The sequence below is a fragment of the Ascidiella aspersa genome, chromosome 1, assembly GCF_963924565.1.
Source record: "Ascidiella aspersa chromosome 1, kaAscAspe10.2, whole genome shotgun sequence".
NCBI lineage: Eukaryota > Metazoa > Chordata > Ascidiacea > Phlebobranchia > Ascidiidae > Ascidiella > Ascidiella aspersa.
This window is the reverse complement of record NC_139447.1, coordinates 35915147-35937328: the sequence shown is the minus strand read 5'-3', so window position 1 is coordinate 35937328 and position 22182 is coordinate 35915147. Positions and strand designations below refer to the sequence as shown.

The 22182-nt window shown below is 39.1% G+C and overlaps 1 protein-coding gene across 1 annotated transcript in view; it reads left to right on the top strand.

The window, feature by feature from the left end:
• LOC146170282 (thrombospondin type-1 domain-containing protein 4-like) overlaps positions 1-22182 on the top strand; it is a 63331-nt gene that overhangs the window by 31584 nt on the left and 9565 nt on the right. Inside the window, exons 4-10 of the mRNA XM_083389301.1 lie at positions 2037-2221; positions 17084-17421; positions 18258-18418; positions 18588-18714; positions 19320-19527; positions 20021-20191; positions 20820-20987. Of these exons, the coding sequence (XP_083245427.1) occupies positions 2037-2221; positions 17084-17421; positions 18258-18418; positions 18588-18714; positions 19320-19527; positions 20021-20191; positions 20820-20987 (1358 nt within the window). The remainder of the gene's footprint in view (positions 1-2036; positions 2222-17083; positions 17422-18257; positions 18419-18587; positions 18715-19319; positions 19528-20020; positions 20192-20819; positions 20988-22182) is intronic.

Here is a 22182-nt window from a genome sequence, read left to right as displayed (position 1 = left end):
CCCGCTTTCGAGTGGTCTCGAGCCTGATGGTAGCGCACTTGACTTTGAGAATGGCCGCCACTCTTTTTCCTGCCGTTTAATGTCCCTTATGCTTTGAACCCTATTATGATGGTGAAGGATCGATACAATAGGCTATGGAGTGGTGACCCCGACGCACTTTGATTGCTGTTGGAACCGTGTGCTATTTGTTGCACGAAAATTTGCAAATACAATACAAACAAATTGGAGGGTTGTTTTTAAACGCTTATGTGCCATCCGTTGCTTTCCTTAATTCGGACATTTTTAAAAGACGTTCGTTTTATTTTTAAAGTGTGTGAATTGCCTGACGGCAAAAGTTGCGTAAACTACAGAAATTGCGTTCAAATCGACATTTTTATTTAGTGTAAAAGACTTCCTTTTTTAATTTCAGCCCACTTTAATTATTATCCAAACTGTTCATTTGTAGATATTAAATACTATACACAAACTTATAGTTGAACATTGCGTTCACACAAAAAGCCTACACAAAAGTGAGTAGATTGAGTTTTTCAGCTTAAGTGCTTGTAACAAGATATTTAAAAAAATATTTGTTCAAAATTGTTATTGTTTCTGATTGGGCTTAGAGCTACAAACACGTATCACAAAAGTCCTTGTCGCAAAAATTGAACGTTAAACTAGTGAAATCGGTAAACTAGTCCGATTATAAGGAGTAACTCAACTGGAAATAGCGCAAAACGCAACATATAGCAAGCAAATTGTTTTATGTGAAAAATGTAAAATAAATAACCAAATTTTATAATGAAAACACTTCATTTCAACCTAAAAGTCAAGTCAAGTCATTTTGTCCAAAAGTCTTAAGTCAAGTCATTAAAAAACATTTACTTAACTCATTACAATACTGCCCAGGTTAATACATCAGCAAGATAGACTTTTGTTAGTGATTTTTTTTCTTTCTGTTTCTCCTCATAGAGGAGCACCTGGTACCGATAATGCCTTGTAGCCCAAAACAGCAGACAAGATATTTTTTTCCCTGCAAAGTTTTTCACTTTTATTGCCCAAGCGCAAATCGCCGTTTGAAGGCAATCCTCCACAATAAACCGCCCTGTGAAATAGAACACTCCACCACAGGCTTTGATTTGCTTGCCATCTGACACACGCTTATACGCGTTCCAACGCCAAACAACTCCAAACACAACCGCAAATATTGAAACGCCACATTCGTCATAATTACCGCGGCTTTTGCGCGGGGCTTACAAGCACTTAAAGCCGACGTTAAAAGCAACACGCGTCTTTGACAGTTGACACCACGGTGACTTTGCTGCTCATTTCTAGCGCCTGCGTAAATTGCTGTGTAATTTGCGGCAAGGCGAGTTGCTCTCATTGCTTTTTTGCGGTCAACTGCGCACTGCCAATGTCAAACGCTATGCGCAGGCGATCGGAACAAATGCATTTTGTTATGATTAATGTACTTAGAAAGACCGCCACATAACTATCCCACGATGCAGTGTATCGAAAAAAAACTCTCCGTTTAAAAATACCAACTTTGAAGACTCCAAAATATATATATCCCACGAATTGAAGATTTTTCAAGGATTGTAAATTATAATGGCCCTCATAGGGCGTTGTATGTTGCGTAAATCATAAATAAGGTCTGGAGTATACTGTAAGTAGTAGGCGAAAACTGTCTGTTGCCCACATATGTAAGGGGTTTAGTTGTTAACTTAGAACTGTTTTCTATTTATTTTGAAACCGAATTTAAGGTGTTCAATTAGGTGTAGTATTGTATTTTCTGGTACGTTATACGAAATTTGCATAACGAACACAATTAGCGATCCCCCATCATTTAATTAGATGTAGTATAATACTTCAGTCCTTTTTTAAAAACAATGATATTAAATGTCACTTGAAAAAATTTCCAGGGAGAACGAAATAAAGCTAAAAACAACAAAAAAGAACACGTGTAGAAACAAGCAACTTGACTCTATTTTTCACTAAAAAGCAACACCTCTACACAAAAAGTATTTGCAAAAATTGTTTAAAAATGCCGTTTTTTGCAGCTCTTCGTTCGGGAAATTCCCGTCACGTGATGTACATCAACGGCGAGGTTGGCCGGGGAATCCCCGACCCGTCGCGCTCCTACGTGGTGGGCTCGACCACCTTCGACTATCAGCGCCCCTTCAGCAGCCCCAAGGGGGAGTCCCTTCTTGCCGAAGGCCCCACAAGCGAACCTCTTGACGTACTGGTAAGCCTTAGTGTTGTGTAGGTGGTGGAAATAGGTGTGCAATTTATGTTAAAAGCTGATATGTGTTGTGCAATCTTGGACTCATTTTTGGTAAGGTAAAAATATACGTTTAACTCATCTTTTGCACAAATTATACCAATCCGTTGATGACTTAAATAAGTCCTCTTTAGCTTAAAATTTCTTCAGCTTAGTATATAAAACTTCCGGAACTTAAAATTTCCATAGCTTAGAACTTAAAATTTCTGTAACTTAGAATTTAAAATTTCCATAGCTTAGAATATAAAATTTCTTTAATTTAAAATTTAAAATTTCTATACTTAGAATTTAAAATTTCCATCTAGGTAGATTTGAAGTTTAAGGTCATTTCCCAATCTGTATTTCCAAACCAAACAAGTCAAATATATTTAGATTCAAGATCGGTGATTAAAACGTATCCTCATAATTTAACTTAAAAAATGTTACTGAGGGATCCTTATTGTGGCATTTCGAAAGCCTTTTGTAGTTTGCCATTATTGGTGTTGAAACCACGCGTTTTTTTTGGAATCCACTTTGCATATGCACCCCAACGTGGTCCCCTAATTTTTTTAACTTTGAACTCCTAAAAAATGTTTTTAACGTGCACCCCCTTAAAAAAATTTACGTTTGCTTGAACCTAGGATTTTTAGAAATGACGTCATAAAAAGCATAGACTTAAGAAACCTGCTGTTTTCGGTTTAACAAATATGAAACTGAAAAGTCTAATTACATTGAAGGACAAGGTGCCCAGGCCTGTTTTCAATGAACTCGTTTCCATACAAATCTGCATCCGGGCATAACTAAGTGCACGCTGCGTGTTTTACCGCAGCGCCAAGGGTTCCTGTCTACGAAATCAAACAGGGCCTTTATTAGGCGGAGACGTCCTGCCGATAGAAAAGCCCTGGGCCTAATACCACATTACCCTATTAGTCTTGAACTTCTTAACCTGCGTTTTTGACGATTTTTTTTTTGAAGAAATTAAGTAAAAAGTGATTATTTTTGAAGGGTTGTATTCCTAGCGAACCGGGTAAATAACAAACCAAATTAGAAAGATGTTTTGTCCGTGTTTTTCCGTGCCAGTTTTAAGTATAAGTTGAAATTTTAAGTACTTAAGTTGAAAGCCAATTTGATTATTTAATTTGAAGGCAACTTTCGCAGACTTTAGGCTAGTTCATATCTCTGTGCCACCGTTTTTAGTGGAAAGAAACACTAGTCAATTTTAAGGACTTAAGTTGAAAGCAAATTTGAGTTTTTAAGTTAAAAACCATTTTGCTGACTATAGGCTTTTCCATACCTTTGAGCCAACCATTTTTAGTTTGTTTTCTTCGGTCGATAAAAATGGACCCCTCCAAGTGTAAAAGCTTAAATCTACTCCTATATCCCTCTCGGCCTTTTACTTTGTACGTTAAAAATTCAACTAGTCAATTTTTTTTTAAAAAAAAGTACTTAAGTTGACAGCCATTATCGGCTTTTTCATACCTTTAACCCATTTTTAGTGAACAAAACTAGTCAATTTTAAGATACTAAAGTTAAAAGCTAATATTATTTGAGTTGAAAGCAATTTTTTTTTTAAGTGTAAAAGCTCAAATCCACTCCCATATCCGCTCGGCCTTTTACTTCGTAAAAAAACTAGTCAATTTTAAGTACTTAAGTTAAAAGCAAATTTGAGTGTTTAATTTGAAAGCCACTTTGGCAGACTAAAGAATTTTCCATATCTCTGGGCCACCCATATTTAGGGTTTTTTTGACGATAAAAAGGGTTTCACCGCTCAAATCCACTCCCAATTCGCGCTCGGCCGGCCTTCCGGATTTAATCCTTGGCGGGGAGCATAGCGCCAGGCGGGCGCCCCACAAGCCGGTGCCGGTGTAGCTTAGATTGGCCGCCGTGAAAAGGCTGCGGGAAGGCGACCCGGGCGCTTTTTCCAATTTATCAAAGCCGAGAGCGGCGAATTTGGCGTTGACTTTGTCCTTGGCGACATTGCTGGACTCTGTCTGCCGAGCAAATCCAACTTTATCTGTCGCCTTGGAAAGCCTAGACGCGGCGTCTGGCCACGACGCTGATTGATCGCTTTGTTGTACGCTCGTGCCAATTTAAGGAAGCGGCAACTTGTTCGATGTTAGGGCCGGAAACACTTGCGCAAAGCTCGTTCAAGCTATTCGCGATTTTGACTGTATTTTGTAATTTCGATTTTAACGTATCACGCGTGTTGTTTTCAACAGTTGCCTAAAGTGCACTTAAGTTACGTTTTTCAAATTACCGGACGTTTTGACTTTGATCAAGGTATTTTGGAAATTACTTTACTTGAACAAAATTTTAATTGTTTTAAACTGTTTGTTTTCATACTCTTACACTGTCAGGACTCGTTGGGTTTGAGTCACTGGTTTATTTTATTTTTTTGTCTCCCCAACTTTGTCCCAACGTCACTGGGTTAATCTGCTTTATTACCAATGATTGATTCAACTTTTACATAAAACGAAGTAAGTTAGCTCACTTGTAAGTTAGTAGTAAGTTAGTGGGCCCCTGGGATTTTCCAACCTCACAATTTCGACTTTGAATGACAATTTCCATCCTCGACCTCTATTCTATATGTTTTTTTCTATTAAAAACATGACGTTTTAGGTCGACGATAAACAGTTGTCTGTCAATGTAGTAATACAATGTGTCTTGCTAGATATATCCCTATGTCCTTTGGTAGAGAAAAATTGCAGTTGCAAACCTTAAAATCGCGTTCATAAATCAACAACTTAGGTAAATATGGCAAAACCTAATAAAGGACCAATATTTAAAATAAGTACCTATATATATTTTACCTGATATCAACCAATTTTTACCGATTTTCACCGATTTACACTTTAAGTAATTTACCCCCTCCTATTACAAACATAGTAGGCACATGCAGGGTTTTTTAAGGTTTGGTTTGGGTGACCGCTAAGTAGTTTTAAGAGACCGCAAGTGTTTCATTTAAATACCCAAAAGTTGCAAGTCCAAAATTCGGGAAACCGCTGGGGAAATTTGGGGGACCGTTTCGGTCCCCCGAAACACCTTAAAAAAACACTGGGCACATGTATACCTAAAACAGAATAGAGAAAATAATTACGTGTTGATAATGATTAGCCGCCTTTTAGGTAACGTTCCTACAGCGGTGTTTTAATAAGAGTAAAGACAAGTAATTTAAAGCTAGATGACGTAATTTGAGTCTGCCCCATGGCGCGCCCAATATTTGTTCGTCGTTGCCATTACCTATTGCTTTTCGATCATTCCTGTTTTGGCGGTTTCGTTGGCTTTGCAAATCAACATTGATCTGGCCAAATTGCCGTTTAAGCGACGCTTCAAATTCGCAGGAACCATTGGCCAGACATTATCACAACGCCGATGTATGTTGCTGAGATCAAGTAAATAAACATCTCCATGTGTGTGGTCATTTCATAATTCCCAGGAATTTGACATTACGTCTTCTGTCTGAAAACAAATCGCGTGGCAAAGTAAACGTTCGTTAGACTGATTCGGTGTTCGGGCCTGAACCTTTCTAGCAATGCTAACTATTTATAAATTTTACAAAAACCATGAATTCTTTCCAACTAATTTTGTCATAGCAGTAAGGGGTCCACCAGGAACTTTGTGGCCTGTGCTTTTGATGGCCTTCGTTTGACGATTAATTTTAAATACGTAAAAGTGAACATATATTATATATAAAGAGTTTATTTTTGGAATAACGGACCTATTTTGAAAAAAAAAATCCCGTGATTTTAAAAACTAAAAGCCCATGCAAACTATAGTCCATTTTAAGTCGAAGGCCATTTCAGCAGACTATAAGACTTTTCTATTTTTCTAGGCCTCCCTTTTTTTGTGTGTTTTTTAAAAGATAAATAGGGTACACTTCCATCGGAGAAACGTTCTTTTATAAAATTTATCCATAGCCCTGTCGATCAAACATAATGAGCAAATAAAGACACAAGAACCCCAAGGTACCATTAGCGTTGGCTGCGACTCCAGTCTGTAATTCGGTCGTCAATTACAAACCACAAAGTGTTAGAAAATGCGACGCCAAAGCGTTAATGTATTCGCGTTAACAATGTCGATTGAATTACGCCTGGGAATACACAAGCTGCCTGATGAAAGCAAGCCGCCCGCCAAGCGTCTGAACCATTCCTTCTTTAAAGTATTCATTAAGAAAAAAATCAAGTCCGTGCCATTACTGATATTTGATAAAGAGCAGCATCAAAGCTTCACAAGGCCTTGTCAGCGTGAAAACAGTAGAAGGCCTTGGTAGAATTAAAGGAATTCTTATACCAAAAAAATGATTCACAGGCAAAACACATTACGGATTAATGGACCCCGAAAAATTCCTTTGTTTTTCAAATACCCATCATATCAGTTTTAGTTCAGCAAAACCATCGTCTCTCCTATACCAGACACTTTTGCTTCTTGACCTTCGAAAATCATTTTTTTTTAAGTCATTTATTTGAACCGGGAACGAGCAAAGTCCCTTGGTAAAAACTAAAGGAATTCCTATACCCCAAAAAATGAATCACAGACTAAACACACTACTGATTAATGGGCAGCGAAAAATTCCTATGTTTTACAAATACCCACCGTATCACTCTTTTTTCAGCAAAACCACCAGACACTTGTTGCTACTTGGCCTTCGAAAAAAAGTCATTTATCTCAACCGGGAACAATTTCCCACGAAGTCAGTACGCCCTTGTTAAAAGACGGATGCTCCGTTCACAGCTTTTAAGCACCGCTTACCGCAGCGCTGTTATGTTAATACTCGACCAGAAGAGAACTTGCTTTGATCCGAAAAAGTACGCAACTGGCCCGTTTACGAGGCCGTTTTGTGAGGCCTGCTTCTATTTCGCACCATTTTTGGTGTAATTGGTTCCATAAGGAGGCCGATTTCCATGTGTTTTCGCATTCTGGTATTCCGAGTCGCAATCCTCATAGAAATATTAAGCAATATCGGCCAGAACTCAAGATTTGAAGTGGACATGCGAACTGGCCAGTAGCTCGGTTCGGCCGGTCAATATCTAAGGGACACTACTGGTCTCAGGCGGTCATCTATCACACTTGACAAGGCTGGCTAGTGTTTACCTGCCGACAGATGCCTGTAAACACTGCAAGGAAGCCAAGTTACCAGTTGTTTTTTTCCTGAAGGGCTTTAGCGGCGGACGTGATATGACGATAGATAGGCTCGGCTGATCTCAACGACTGTTTGTCTGGACAGCGGCGAAAAACAAACATTGTCGATTAATTTTAAGAAAATCATAGAAGTTAGGTAAAGTCGTAAACCGTGCTGTGAATAAATTATTTTAAAATGAATAAGGTCCACTTGAAGTCTTTTTTAAAAAAATATCCCATTTCCAAGTCATCAGTTGCCCAAATCAAGTCCCAGTCAATTAAGTCATTATTATAGCATTTCAAGTCAATTATATAAAAATAAAAAAACAAACAGTAAAAGATTATAAAAACTTATAATAAATTTTTTGCATTTTCGAAATTATCTTTCTTCTTAAAACAACTAGACATTGAAGCTGAAATGTTTTACCGACCGAATGTTTCTTTCCCTGTTGTGGCACCTTAATGTTGCCCCTCATAAAGGGCGTTGTTTGTCTCGTTAAGGTAACCTAATAGCCACCCCTGTGCCTAACTTCCATGAACAGCACGTGTGTTTTGCCGATAAACGTTTCTCACTTCTCTATCCAAGTCTTTAGTTGGAAGAAGAAAGTCCTTCTATTTTCGCAGCTTCGGGAACATCAAGCGCGTTTTTGTTAGTCAATGTTTGGCTTGCTTGACCGAGCAAACATTAGTCGGGTCTAAGTGAGGTCATTTTGCAAGTTTTTAACGTGACTGACAATAGAACTACTGGCTTAGTTTTACATCGTCGCTGAGTATAAGGTAATTTTAACAGGACATTTCCCTGTGTTTTTTAAGCAAAACCAACTGCCGTGAAAACTACATTTTGCTTAATAAGAATATTAAGGTCCATACAGAAGTAGGTATTATTTTGAACGTTTTGAATAGCTCTTTATTCATTTTTAACATAGTTTGACTAGTCTCAACATAGTTGAAAATAAATAAAGATAATTAGAAACGTTCAAAATAATACCTACTTCTGGATGGGCTTTGACATTCTCTATATTAAACAAAATGTACTTTTTACGGCAGATGGTATTGCTCCTTACGTCTTACTACAACCTCCAGCCATTATTCTCCATTGCTTAGTATACTTTAACGTATAGGGAAACTTTCAATGTTTTACCCACCCAAAAATACTGAAAAATTAGTACGAAAATGATTGTATATCCGTATCCCACCGCGTTACAAAAAGTGAATCGTTCATTAAAAGTCATCTTTCTGAGGTTTTTCACGTGCGCAAGAAACGTCCAGGTGCCATAATTCGGCCAAGTTAGTCAACCTAGCAAGCAGGTGGTCGTTTGTTTCATTTGTTTGACAAGCGCTCGACATCCTGTCAGTCGCCTTTCATCCCGTGGAAGCCTTTGAAGTGACAAAAAACTGGCACAAACACGCAAACAAATGCACCGATTGTGGTTGGGCCCGATCGGTAAACGTTAAAAAGAGTTTTTTTTGCGTGAAAATATGAGCGAAAGAAAGCGTGCCTTCATGTGAAAGCTGTACATCGTTGCTTGAAAATAAATCGGACGAGCTTCGTTTTTGGCTACACTATGCACGGATCTGTAAAGTAGCTTGAGCTTCAACTATAGTAACTCAGACTGATAACAATTGCGTCCCACCTTTTGTAAGTGATGCTTGAATTGCTTCTCAGTCACATTAAATGAAGATGATACAAGCTCGTATCGAAACGTCTTAATCAAGATGATGCCGACCTATACTCGACCTTTTTGCTTTGCAATTCATTATCTTTCTGTTTTAGTTTCGTAATTCTTCACGAGACATTTAGTGTATAGCGCATTTGTCCCTTATCTGTTTGGTATTTGGCGCCTATGCCACAAAAGACGTTTCTAACAGTTTCACCAGGTGTTATAACACACGCTTGCAATCCAACCGCCGAAACCCTTATCAAATCTATAATGCGAGTTTGAACGTTTTCCGGTTAGCCACGTTAGGTGAGATGCGATAACAAAAGGAGAAATACAGCCTTGGGGTCACACCACCTGGCCTACATCTGCTGGCCAATTTTCCGCATTCGTTTTTCTTCTTATTGCTCGTTAGATGGGAACCTTATTGAGCGTAAGAACGAATTCACTTGATTGACTTTTAGTGTGTTCTGCGTTTTCCGACTTATGTCTACGAAATTGTAAACTTGTTGGTAACCGATCGAATAAATGAATCAAAGTCTAGGAAGGAGTGTTCTTTAAAGTAAAAGTCGCCTGCAATTAAATCTGTAAGACAACCTTGCTTTGTCTCCAAATAGTTTTCCAACCCTAGCCGACTAGCCGTGTTACGCCATGCAGTCTCAAAATCATCGTGTTTTTTGCCATGCCAAACTAAATGTAAAAAGAGAAGAAATCTCCTCGCCCTTACACGTAAATGTGGACAATGAAAGTTGTATATTCTTTAGATTTTCTTGTCTCATTCAAAGTCATTCATTTATATGTTCCCCAGAGAAATGTATTGCGTCACAAAATAAGGCATCAGCAGTTTTTAGGGAAAAAACGTATTTTTTTATTGCCCGAGTTTTCCACACACCTTCCCCCCGAAAAAAATAAAATAAAAAATCAATCTTAATTACAAAAGTACCCGTGAATGCCAACCCGTCCACGCTATACCACCAACTACCAGATACAGGGGTTACTGACCGACGGGCTACATAGCTACACGACATTCTATTGGGGAAGCAATATCTCCCTCCAAGGTCAAAACGGTGTCGTCAAACATTGCAATCTTCGCTGGCAGTGGTTTGGTAAACATCGCGACATTGACACTTTGCGCTTGAATGTACTCCAGTCGGGGAATATGTGCGTGTCTTATCGGGCATTCAGGGTATTTCGAAGACTCGAGGCAATGATCTATATAGTTGCCCACCTTTGGTCGCTGCGATAAAATACGTGTTTCTCAGGAGTTGGACTAGATCAGGGTTTCTTAAACTGGGGTCTATGGTCCTCTTGGGGGTACGTGAACTAGTTTTAGTGATCCATGAAGGCAAAATTGAAATATTATTGTATCTTTAAGAAGGAATCAAAGTTTAAAAAAGTTTAATCAATAATGAAAGGTTTATGCGCTAAATTATTTAAACTTTATTTCACTTTCACATTTTTCGGACCGGAAGTAGCAGATTTCTGGAGTTTATTTGTATAATGACTTAAATTTATGACGTCATCTCTTAAAATTCTTGCCTACACTAGCCCATGCGAAGCAAAAATTTTTATGGGGTCCGCGAAGAAAAAAAATTGGAGAACCCTTGGACTAGAGTATGTGGTCAAACTAAAACTAGATTTAAAGCAGCTTTTCTTTGGCCTTTTACCTATCGCTGATATTTGTTAGGTACAAGCAATTCCAAATAAAACACAAAGAAACTATTAATTGCGCGCCGGCTGTCAAAGCATATCTCAAGGCCAGTTTTTCTTCAAAAATGCAAATTAAAAAATCAGCGGTATTTATCTGATACCAAACTGCTTCAGCCCTAAGTACCGTTATGGAGCCAACGGTTTTCCCTACTAATTCCCAATGTTGACACTACCGCAGATAACAAGTATGCTGTTTATCCACAACCGCGCAACCGTCAAACTCGATATCGGGTCTTTCAACCTTGTGCAAAATCACGTCGGTCCGACAGGTTTTTGCGCGTCAGCACATACGTCGATTACGTCGTGTTGGTCGTAGCCGCAAATTTCTGTGACGTGCGACTGCGGCATGCAGGTCGGGCACAACATGTTTCCATGTGTTTGTTAGGCGACAGCAAAGTAGAGTATATACATTTGCATTTCAATGAGCCGTTAAAGTTTTTCTGATTATAGATACAGGTGAAAGGCCGTTCCGCTATTGCAATGTGATAAATTGAATTCAATTACTGTTAAAAAGAGTTTTACGTTTTTGGGCAATATTATTAAAGTCTTCGCAGAATTCTAATATATCGCTTTAAATGTTTTGTTTTTTTTAGTTAAGATGTTGCTCACACACGGACGAGTTTACCAATTTTATTAAATTAATGTTTAATTTTTACGTCAAGAACTTAACATGGTAAATGATTCACTTGGATTGCAAATTGACTGGTTATAGGTTGCAAATGACTTGACTTGGACTGCGAATTGACTGGTTATAGGTTGCAAATGACTTGACTTGGACTGCGAATTGACTGGTTATAGGTTGCAAATGACTTGACTTGGACTGCAAATTGACTGGTTATAGGTTGCAAATGACTTGACTTGGACTGCAAATTGACTGGTTATAGGTTGCAAATGACTTGACTTGGACTGCAAATTGACTGGTTATTTATTGCAAATGACATGACCGCGACTTAAGTCGTTTCAAAATGACTCGTTCACAACATTGGTCACATATTTCTACAGTTGACCAGCCCAACTCGCGCATATCAGTCGCAAAAGTTTGCAAGGTAATAGCAACAACAACTTGGCCGCTTCTATGTTTAACACGGCCCCTTGTATACACGTGTCGCAACAGGTTGTTAAAGCACCGGCAGTTCGGCAAAGTGCCGTTGACATTTTGGATCAAACCCCAACGTTTTACGACGCAACACCGACAAAAGAATGCTGATATTGCGCGAAGTTACACATTAAAGGGAGCGCAAACATTGCAGCTTTAACGGGCTTTAAACAGTTGAGGTCATCGGAAACAAATCTGCGATAAATATACAGTCCAAGTCCTAACACTTTGAGGCCCGATTGCATTCTAGTGCATTCCCCCCAGAGATATTTGGCATGAAATGCTTGGAAAAACATCACGCAAGTGACGTCATTTTGCGTGCAATATCACTGGCCTTGTGAATTTACCATTAAAAAATCGTTCTTAACATATATATATATCGTCCTATTTTGAATTCGGATTTCAGCAGGAAAAAATGCAGTCAGGCTTTGGGGCTAATATAAGTGACTGGAGTTTTAACAAATTTAACTTTAATATCAATTTTAAGTGCGGTGCTCCGTTTCTTATCACGCGAATTGCGACTTTAGTACTTTGCCCCCAAATGCCACAAGGGCGTCGCCTATAGTGCTATAATCATTTTCTTTCGCTGTTGTTTTTTTGTTCAATGCACCGTCACCGTGATTATCGACCTCGAATGTTTGCAGGGCGTTTTTACGGCGCTGTAAAGTCAGTACAAAAGGTGTAAAGTGCGGCTTTTTAGGGGGCTGTAAATAACCCTAATCCTTTTAGCAAACAAGCCTGAACCGGTTCAGTATTGATTGATTCGGATAAGTTTTATACTTTATCTTGTTGACTTTTGGCCAATAGTAAAACTCGAATTGTTACTTATGCTTCTTTAGCAAACTCAACTAAATATGTGTCCAAATAAAAAATCATTTGTCAAAATAACTTCAGTGGGTAGGCAATTTTGCCAACAAGGGTAGGCAATTTTGCCAAATTATTTCAGATGTTTAATACCTGCAATTTAAGTAAAAGCAGGCCATTAAAACACTTACAATATTGCAAAAAAATGGTAATTTAAAATTATACCAACAACTTAACATTTTAAAATGATACCAACAACCAAATATTTGTATCATTGTATAGCACTTATTTGGGAAACATAAGTCATTAACTACAAAAAAAAACTTTTGGAAATTTACAACACTGGAGGTTTGAGTGCTATAGGGACCAAAAGCACAAAAAGAAAAGTCACCCTGAACGCACTTGTAAAGTCGCCTTAAAACATCCAAGAAATTGTGTTTGTGTAGAACGAAGCAACCCAATGACTTGACTCAACGTTTAAAACCTACAACTATAGCTCTAAGTGTCGACTGCCTTGATCCCACGACCCTAGACGCAAAAATGTAACCCTACACCCAGCCCACATCTCCCTAATCCCTTGGGCAATCCGCCGGCTCACCCCGAAAACGGGGAATTTTGACCCAACTGGCCCTACCCCGACCTTGAAAAGCGGGGTTACGCCAACAGAACGTGTCAAACGATGCCTTATAGGGGATTAGGGCTCTGTCGTTAAACTCGCACGCGCGTTAGTTCGAGGCAAACAGACCTGTTGGTTGGACATCAGAAAGCCGATTAGCGCTTGTTTGCTTGAGGATTTGCACCTTAGGCAACTTGTGGGTGCTGTAGCCGTTTTGGGGGCGCGCGTGCGGCGGTTTTCTTTGCTCTAAAGCCCCCTGCCTTTGCTCTGTAAACAGGGGCGGGCTTTGGCGGGGTGTTTTTTGTGGGAAATTCGCCCTTACGAAAGTTAGCACCATGTTGGGTATGTGGAGTTGCTGGCAAATTTTGGTTTTGTGTTCTTAGTAAAGGTTAAACTTGGAAGATCGTTAAGGAAATAGACCCGTATGTAGATTTGTTTGTTGCGGCAAAACAGCGGAATCACTTAATTTAAAGTACTGTAGCCTCTGAATAAAATTAGCTTCATTTCATCGTTTAAAGCAGCTTTGTAATTGATTAACGTGTGCTTATGCATTATGACAATAAACAACGACGGTTGAAATATTGCGTTTAAATATTGCGTTTCAAAGATTTTTACATATAAGATCATGTGTTTATGTCGAGTTATATAGAACAAATCTGGTAAAATTTTTTAAGCGTTTAACCAACTCCATAGTTTATCATTTATCGTTGATTTAACATTTATCGTTGACCAACACTATATAAATCAGCCAACTTTTTTTTATTTTTTTATTGAGCCATGCCTTGAACCTATTGCTAATATCCAAGTGTTTATCTTGACAGATGATGTTTTAACAAAAGAAAATCCAGTTATGCTTTTTTTTATAGAAACACAACTGCAACAAAAATTGCTTTTGTCCTTTTTCGTTCAAAATGCAAACTTTAACGCTATAAAGATTTAGGTTGCTGTAAAGATGTTCGTCACTTAACCCTGAGTGCCTTCTTACTATGTTAAATATGAATAAGGAGATACTTAAAACGTTCAATATGCTACCTGCTTCCGTATAGGCGTTGATGTTCTTACTATACGTCTTAGTGTTTCGTTATTCATAAGTAGCCCCTACACTGCATACCAGACGCGTCTGCCATCCATTAATCGTTTCCCAACACCAAGCTTAAACATCTCAACACACGAGCTGTACCTTTCATCACCCGCGTAATCCATCACATTAGAAACGAGTCGCCCTTATCGCATTTCGATTCCCACTTCCAAGCTTCCTAGCCAAAACCATGACGTCACTTTGCCTTTCGTAAAGCTGTCGCGTCGACAGATCGATTCATAATAAAACCGGATAAAAATACTTCACCCGTAGTCTTTCGAAGAACAACGAAAGTCATCGCAGACTAACTGAATTTGTCGATCAATGATGCAAGCAATGCTGGCTAGAGCAACATTTAGCCTGCAGTGAAATTCGAACTTACAACCTCGGGTCATACCGGGAACGCTTTTGGTGTACTAATGATACGCAAGCTGTAATCGTTGTTCAAAAAGGAGCTTAAGGAGGGTTAGATCACAGTTGTCGAGCACCTATATGTGTGTGGATCATTTGAAGGAATATGGGTCTTTTCACAGGGTGGCCATACCGTAGTTTCGCAACCTTTTGTGGCTTGTGTTCCCAAAGTTCTGTGGACTTTACATGCCAATAAAGATACCCAGCTTTGTTTTAAACAATAAAAAAGCCAATAAATTAAATTCTAAATGCAATCACATTTGATAAATAAAATAAATCGCAGGTAATTTCCTATAAACTAACAAAGTCATTTTCCAGTACGTTTGGCTGGCGAGTAATAGCAGAGCGTTTGATAAAACCGCGTCACAGAACGTCACAATGAAAGTCTATGAGGTCACAATGAAAACCACAAATTTGAGGCTAACCCGCAAACAACTGATATCTCGACAAACGGGTTTTAGGAAACCCTGAGCTGTACAGTGAAACGATCATTTTTCTCACGGGCTCTTTGCACTGCGCTGCGTCGAAGTTCAAAGGTGTTTGGATAAGCAGTTCTGCGAAGCATCGCTAAATCTACGAGCGATGAAAAGGCTCTTTGTACGCGTGGAAAATTGCCTCGACAACTGATAAAACCGCAATCCTCCCAAACACTGGCCCATCCCAATGGGCTTAAGCGATAAATGCGCCAAGCCTTTACTAGAAAGCATCCGCCTATCATATCTTCGACTGTTAAACCCGTCGCGTCGAACTTCGGCCAATTTGGCCATCTTTAAATAGAAACTGCGACCGCACGTTAAAAATACCCCCTTAGGTCGTAAATAACTCATTCTTTTGTTAAATTAATTATACAAGGTGGTTTCTCAGTGAAAACTAGCTGATGACAAACCTAAACGTTTGTAGTATTTTGCCATCCTGTTATATAACACCCTGTATCAGTGGTTCTTCGAACTTTTTTAACGCGAACTCCCAGAATGTTTTTATTACTCGTGGGCCAGGGTCGGCGTGGAAGTTTTAGCGATGACGTCAAAAAACAAGTAGACCTAAAGGAAACCTGCTGTTTCGACCAACATCAAAATTATGACGAACACTAATTTAGTACTCATTATACAACAATATGATGTTTAAATCAGTGTATTTCTAACAGGTCAAAATTTTGTCAAAAAAATAAATACAAATGTTAAAACATTCAGAGAGGCACAAAAGTGTTTTTTATCAATTTTCTTTTTTTTTACCAAATTATTTTAATTTTTTTTAACTATCCACAAATATTTTAATTAGGCCTTCGTGTACCCCTTAAAATTAGCCCACGTACTCCCAAGGGGACAAGGGACCCCAGTTTAAGAACCCTATACCCTATATCCACCAAAAAAAAAATTCAGGTCCGTTCGACAATGCTTTATGATTTTCGACAGGTAAAAAGTAAAAAGTAAAAAGTGGTATACAAATACAACATTCGAATGGTTTAAATTTGTGATTTTAATTTGAATGCAAATTTCACCCACAATGTAGTGTTCTGTACGTAGGGCGTACCGTTAGTCCTTCAAGTTCTTCTCAATGGTTACGACGCTAAATAAGGTAAAGAACCACAGCTTTAAAGTCAAAAGCCAATTTCGCGCGGTTTCTTCCGCTGTCACATTAGCCGTCCCCAAAATACACGTCGGTTTGTGCTCGGCTAATAATTACCGCATTGTTTGCTTCTACTTAGTCAGGGTTCATTGGGACGAGCCTCCCAAAATACGTTTGCGTCTGTTGCGAAATTTGAAACTGTTTCGAAATTTCGAGCCCATTACAACGCCGTTTATAACTTAAATGCCTGTTTATTGCGGAAAACATGTCCGGTGTTTCCCGAGATTGACACAAAGCAAATAAGTAAATATTTACAGATGGATTTTACACTTGAGGAATAAGACGATTATAAACTTAAAAAAACTCTTACACACCCGTATATGTATTAAAATATAACAACTTTTGTAGATTTGCTGGATCCAACTTGTGACAACCGAGCCATTGTTTTTACCATTCAGCCTCTAGAAATCTTAACAGGGCTGAAAATCTCTCACTATAAGTTATTCTCGTTTTTTCAGAATTTATTTTAAACCAGTAATTGTGTGACTGTATGTGCAGTTAACCCTGTATCATTTGACCCACGTAAACACATCTTGCTTTTCTAAAATTTTTATCATAGTCTTATCACTCTCCTGTAGCATTCAATCCTATCGATCACATATCTAACCGTTCCAATTTTTTTCACCTTTCTAATACTTTTTTCACCTTTCTAATATTTTTTTCACCTTTCCAATATTTTTTTCACCATCCTAACATTTTTACTGAACTTTCTCATATTTTTTATCAACAGATCTTCTTCCAATTCGAAAACCCTGGTATCCGATACGAGTTCGTCGTACCCAAGATCCTAGCCCCACCCCGGGACCCATCACCCCGGCGCCCCTCTGGACCTGCCCGAGGCCCCGAGGACAGTATCGACGCCGGCGACGAGGGTCTCAACTTGCCCCCCCAACACCGCCCCTACAACAACCCCCAAAACCCCCCAGTGCGCCGACCTCTTTACACCAACTCGTTCCAACACTCGAATCGCTACTCGAAGCCAATCGGAACGAGGTACACCAACCCCCATCGTCTGGGGAATACCCGGTTTCGGGCCGAGTCGACCGGACCCCTCCGATGGCCGAGCAGGTATAAAGTCTAATTTTGAACATTTCGAATAAATCTCACGATAATGGTTGAAGGTTGTAGTAAGACGTAGTAAGAATATCAAAGCCCATACAGAAAGAAGAATGCCGCCTTCTTCTATATTGGCTTCGAAAGACTAATTAAGTTTGGATAGATTTGTCCAGGGAGTTTTTGCTAATAGCCACGTGCAAACAGAGGATTTTTTATTTTGATTGTCGCAAAAGTATATACACTATCGCATTCTCACAATTTGGAGTTTAGACTTATGAGACAAGAGACAACTTACAAGTATTTACTTTTTAAACAAAGCTATACCAACAGATTAACATCTTATCAATACTTTTTAATGCCCGCTGTAGAACAGTCACTTAGATCCGATACGATATTTAGCCTGTCTTTTTTTATATATAAAACTGTTGTCTATAAAATTGAACATTCTAGTTTTCACCGATAGTAAATGTATCCAATATTGGCCATCTAACTTTTCATAAAACAGACGAAACTGTAACAAATAGCCGCCATACGAAAGAAGGGGGGTTTATCTCGTGGCTCGATTTTTAAACAATGAAACATAATTGTCGGTTTCTAAATTAACAAAAATACTAAATTACCAACAGCACGCATATCTAAATTATCGTGGAAAGGTGTTCGCCCTTTTACAACAAGGCCAGAAACCAATTTTCGCAATTAAGCTTTAACGTTATACTAAAATCGCACTTTGTGTACAAAGGCGTTACCAGAGCAACGCAATACCAATGAAGGAGGGTTTGTGTCTTTTGACCTGCTTTTTCAACATTTTTTTTAACACGTTAGACTAAAATCGCTCTTTGTATACAAAGGCGCTACCAGAACAATGAAGAGGTGGACCACGCTTCAGAGGATGCTGGGACTGCAAGCAGAAGAGACGCTCCTCCCATAATCAACCGACAGACCTCCATAGACGGGGCTACCTACTGGACAACTCGGGGCTACGGAACCTGCTCACAGACCTGCGCCCAAGGTGAGCATTTTTTACAAATTAAAAGTTTTTTGTTGTTGATGTGTTACATGTGTACAGTGTAGCCCTTGTAATATATTTGGCGGACTGCAAGAGAGTTGACGTGGACCGGCAATGAGAACCTCTGCTTTATACTATTTAACAATAATAATGATCTCCATCTTTTTGATAGGCGTTAAGACCCAGATTGTCCTTTGCGTCCACGAGTCCACCCAACAAGTGGTCAGCGACCAGCATTGTCCACAGCCCAGACCAGTACCCAAGTCCAAGTCTTGCAACAAGAACCCTTGTCCTCCATAGTAAGTCCTGCTTCACTTTCCGTCAACATATAAGTGTGTGTTGCTAATGTTAGAAGCCAGAAGCGAACTTTATTAACGTTGAGTTATATGTGACGTTTTAATTACCCTCGTAATAATCTTAAACTACGTCAATGACCGTAGCCTAACGTTACGTGAAGCTTTGTTTCGCAAAGAAGCGAGTCGCATAACGCAACTTAGCATGGCACTGTGTGCGTAAGCGAATCGTTGTTTGACATTTCGCAACATGACGAAATCATTTGATAACGAAACGTTTGTGTTACTTTGATGCGAAACGCAACTCTACACAAAGAAACGCGACACTGCGAAAGAAACAAACGTTACCAAAAAAGCGCAACATTAGGCAAAGGAACAGTACATTGCCCAATGAAACGAAACTAATCGTAACGTAACGTGACGTGACGTAACTTAATCTAATTAACGTAACGAAACTTATCGTAATTAACGTAACGAAACTTAATGTTAGTAACGTAACGTAACTTATTGTTATTAACGTAACGTAACGAAACTTAACGTAATTAACGAAACAAATCGTAATGTAACGTAACGCAACGCAACGCAACGTAACGTTCCCCCTTTCCACACAGCTACCACGTGTCGGATTGGTCGGTGTGCTCGCGTTCGTGCGGTAACGGACGTCGCACGCGTTCAGTGATCTGCCGCCAGCAGTTTCCCGGCAACTTCACCACGGCTGTCTTCCACAAGAAGTGCCGGCGTCTTCCCAAGCCCAACACGCACGAGAAGTGCCAGGTGGCCGAGTGTGCGCGCTGGGAGGTGGCCGGCGAATGGTCGCAGGTGAGACTGGACTTGTTTTGCTGTGTTTTAGTTTAGATTTAGACATTTATACAGGTCATTGAATGGGAATATGGTAGACGTGTTTAATTTATTATTTGGTTTGATTTATTATATAATTAAACTTGCAGGTTTGTCCGTCAAACATTTTCATTAGTGTAAGTACTCTACAATCTGTACTGCCATTGGTCACCGTTTCAAATAACAATATATGTAAACAGTGAAAAACATTCCATTTATAAACAGTTTTTAAAACAGTTCTCCATAAGAAAGGAGAAAACGCAAATGTCAAAATCAAAATTTAACGATTTATATTGGAGATAAAATGAACAGATTCGTATGTTAAACGTTCCATAGTGTTGTAAATTTTGCTCACCTTTTGACGAAAACAAAAAACTCGCAATCTTCAGACCAACAACGTACTTCCCAAAGTTCAAACATATACACATTGTCGATACACGATTGTGACGTAACCACTTCCTTTGTGACGTTACAGTGCAGCGTGAAGTGCGGCAGTGGAAGCCAGAGTCGTCACGCAGAATGCAGAAGTGGAAGCGGACGAACTCTTCCCGAGTCCGCATGTTCGTCCGCTAGGAAGCCCTCGTTCATGCGTCAGTGTGACGCAGGACCTTGCGTCACTCAGTGGTTCGTCACCGAATGGCAGGCGGTGAGTTTTAATGACGTCACTATTTTTTGGGGTGGTTGGCTTTGTTAGGGACGGTTTGTCGTTGTTCTGTTTTGTAAACATCAATGCAAAGTATATGTGCAGCTTGAAAGTTAATAAGAAAAATAGCATTTAATTTTTTTTATTGAAAATGTAAATGTTAATAATCTCCGGGTGTATGGGAGCCATCGAGCGTACTGTTTTTCACTTACTCACAAAAAAATTGTTTTTAGCTATCTCACTTTTTGGTAAAATATTTATAAAATTTTAGTTTGCCTACGTATCAATCTTGATTTTTACTTGGAGTTATGTTTGAAAATGCAACCTTTATAACTCTATACTTCTATATATGCTTAAGGTAGTTTGAAAGTGTGAAACACACTCAACAAAAATATGATTATTCCATTTTTTCTCAAACTTGTCCAAGCTTTATACACTTGCCTCGACCGACAAGTCTAAAGAATATTGGCTCCTATTTGGTCGTCATTTACGTGTAAGGTCGAGGAGATATCTTCCTATTTTACACATTCAATTTGTCTTGGTATACCCTTCCTGTTAAAGTTCAACATGAATCAATCTGCCGTTTACCAAAGACCAACACTCAACCCTTCATTTTCATTTTCCCGTATAGTGTTCCGCCGACTGCGACCGCGGCGTCCAGCGTAGGAGCGTCCACTGCCTCAATACGGCGCAATCTTCAGCAGGTTGCCCAGCTCATCACAGACCCCACGAAACACGATCGTGTGCTCGATCTTCGTGTGGAGTCAAGTACGAGTGGTTTGCCGGTGACTGGGGAACGGTAAGTTTCGCTTTTTTTGTTTTCTTTTTTTAGTTGGGTACACTATGTACGGATCTGTAATTGCGCTTGATAATGAATTGCAAAGCCCAAATTATCAGGTAGAACGACATCGTTTTAATTAAGACGTTTCGATACGAACTTGTATCATCTTCAGTTAGTGTGACTGAGAAACAATTCAAGCATCACTTATTAAAGGTGGGACGCAATTGTTATCAGTCTAAGTTTCCATAGTTATTCATTATTTAGCACCTTCAGGTGTTGAACAGTTACAGCGGTGTCACCTTTTATAAGTGATACTTGAATTGATTCTCAGTCACATCAACTGATGATGATAGAAGCTCGTATCCTTTTTTGTTTAGTTTCGGTTAAAGTGCGTCGCTTGACTATTTTCGGACAATTTCGGACATTTGTATTTTTTAATTTTGCTACAAGAAGAGCGTTTTGATTTGCCCGATTCTCGAAAACCACAAATTCAACCAAACTTCAAACAGTAATCACTTTAATCAAGGTTTAATTCGCAATCGGTGCAGATAAAATGACAAGTTAATTGTTTTCACTACGTGCTTTTCAGTATCTAAAATTGCTTCCCCAAAATCACAAATCTGAATGTTCCATAAAAGGCTTGTAATGAATTACAGGAGGCGTAATTTTTGAAACGCCGAAATGATGCAAATATCCCATGAGGTGTTACAGACGTATAAAAGGGTTTATTAAATTTAATTTTAGTTTTTTTTTATTTTTTTGTCGCAATTTAACGTTATTTATTTCAGTTGAATGCTACAAAAAAATTAAACTAACGTTTGACTATTCACTTTGCGTTCAGCGGATTAGCATCAGTCCTTAAACCCGGTATTTGTTGCTTTATTACGTAACGGCCTCATATGCTGCGTATAACTGTTACCCTACGATTTCTCGCATTACACTCTCTCCCACGTACCCCTTAACCCCATTACCCCCTTCGACCCAAAACCGCGGGGTTAAAATCAGTAAGGGGATATCGCCCCTGTTGGGGTTTGTGTATCGACGCCGCGCTTCTCACGTTTTTGAAGCGAAATTATCCGGCCAATTATCTCGCCACAAAAAGGGCCAGGCCTTGAAAAAAAGAGGACTCGCTTTTCAAATATAGCCTATTTTTTGCTGATATACTTACGCGTTTTTTTTAAAGGAAGGCGCTATTAAAAATTGACCACGAAGT